Below are 1924 nucleotides of genomic sequence, written 5' to 3' on the forward strand. Positions count from 1 at the left end.
AAAAAAAAAAAAAAAAAAAATGGGAGAGGCAGAATAGCAATTGGAAATCATTCTAATATGCTTAAGTATTGCCCCGTGTAGTAGTCAGAATAAGGCGAAAGACTTCTATGTGGAGATATGTTAATGCCGTTTCAGGGGGAGTAAAATTTCCTCCCTGCAGAGTAGAGGGGGTATACACCCCCCGCAAAATGGGCCTCCACAAAAAACATTTATGCATGCAAAATTACGTGGTCTCCCAGGAAATCCTTTAGCTCATTGCATATGAACTCCCGTGTACTCTGGGCATTGCCGGCCATGTGCCACACGTACTCAGTCAAAATGTCCACTTCATATTCCCCTAGCAGTTCCCTTAATTTTTCTGTAATTATATTTTGGTACTTTTTTTCTTCTTCTTTGTTGCTTATATCCATTGTTCCTTCACCGTTCAGACGAGCACAGAGTGGGGTGGGGGGAGGTTTATATCTTCTGGCGTTTCCACTTTCACTGTTTTGTCTTGAGCGAGTCCTCTTGGCCAAGGACTTGTACACCAGTGAGGTGTGTATACGGTAAAAATATATACAGGATATATATATATATTTATATTACAGGCGTATTACTACGTCTACGTGAATAATACTCCACGTGGGGCCTTCATGTGTGTACAAAAGGGGGACTCCCTTCTCTGGGTTCACTTGTTCACTCAATGTCGCATATGTGATCACTCAGCGGTAGAGGCGTGTGTTCTCATTTTAGCGCTGGTGTTTGGAGGAGCGGTTCCCCCAATTGGCAATGGCTTGGGCAAGCACTTCTTGTCCTCCCTCCTTTTGTCTCCCCGTGCATACACAGTTTAGGGAAATCCTTCCACTCTACAAATTTTGTTTTGCCAATCGCCTTTTTGGCAGAAAAAAAATGGGTCCAAATTTTATTCACACAAATTATTATTTTACGTTAATTTTTTTGGGGGTGCTCGTGCGGATGGTGGAATGTCTGAAGGTGAAGAGGACCTTTCCCATACAGACACCCCAACCGTTTTTGCTTGTACACCGGAGTGTATACACTCCATACGGGTTTAGGCTGTCCCGTGTTGGCACCAAATTTCGTTGTGCAAAAAGTGGCACGAAGAGAACAGTCTACTTTTCTTTCCTTCTATAATTCATGTAGCTTGAGTTTTCTCCTCATTGGAAAAAAAAAAAAAAAAGTATCCTGAAGGGAATCTCTACCCCTCCCCTCAGGTGGTACCTTTCACTTTCTGTATTTGAATAAACATACGACAGTTTTTCATGAGGATAAAAGTTACTGCGGTAAAGCGCGCGGCATTTTTTACGTACTCCTTTTTTTTTTTATACAGTTCTGTATGTCGAAGAGATAAAAAAACAAACAAGTAAACTAACAAACGCTTTGCCTCAATTAATTCACTAACGGTGGGCACAGAAATGAAGCACAAAATGCTGTCATGTGACCTACCGGGCTCGTTATATATAAACCCACAAGTGTTAAAAAATATGCTTCTCCTTCGGGCTCTGTTAGCTTGGTTCGCGTCAATTGGCCTCAGATGATTGTTACGCTGTTTTTTTTTTTTTTTTTTTTTTATTCTTCTTCTTTTAAACTGTCACTTGGTGGCTACTTTACCATTCCTTCTCCTTCTGTGATGTTTTGTTTTGCTCCTTTCCTAATGGCAAAACTGTGGTTGCTTATTATTTTTGACCAAGCACGTACATTTTTTTTTTTTTTTTAACTGCTGCGTCGTATTGCTACACTGCTATATTTTATATAACTGCTGCATTACCAACATGGCTACATTGTTATATAATTAGGCTTGCCATTTTATAACATTATTTTTTTTATTTTTTTTTATTTTTTTTTTTTTTTGCAGAGTCCACCCAACCACAGGATGTGGTAGACGATGTGCCTTTTTTTTTTTTTTTTTTTTTTTTTTTTTAACCCC

At 39.4% G+C, this 1924-nt stretch overlaps 1 protein-coding gene across 1 annotated transcript in view; it reads right to left on the minus strand.

The window, feature by feature from the left end:
* The window catches only part of AK88_02256 (uncharacterized protein), a gene marked incomplete at both ends in the record, with an annotated part of 7339 nt that extends 6929 nt beyond the window's left edge, over positions 1–410 (minus strand). The window contains one exon of the mRNA XM_012479887.1: positions 228–410. Coding sequence (XP_012335310.1) covers positions 228–410 — 183 coding nt within the window. The remainder of the gene's footprint in view (positions 1–227) is intronic.
* Positions 411–1924: the final 1514 nt, after the last annotated feature.

Source organism: Plasmodium fragile (assembly GCF_000956335.1).
Source record: "Plasmodium fragile strain nilgiri unplaced genomic scaffold supercont1.21, whole genome shotgun sequence".
Classification (NCBI taxonomy): Eukaryota; Apicomplexa; class Aconoidasida; order Haemosporida; family Plasmodiidae; genus Plasmodium; species Plasmodium fragile.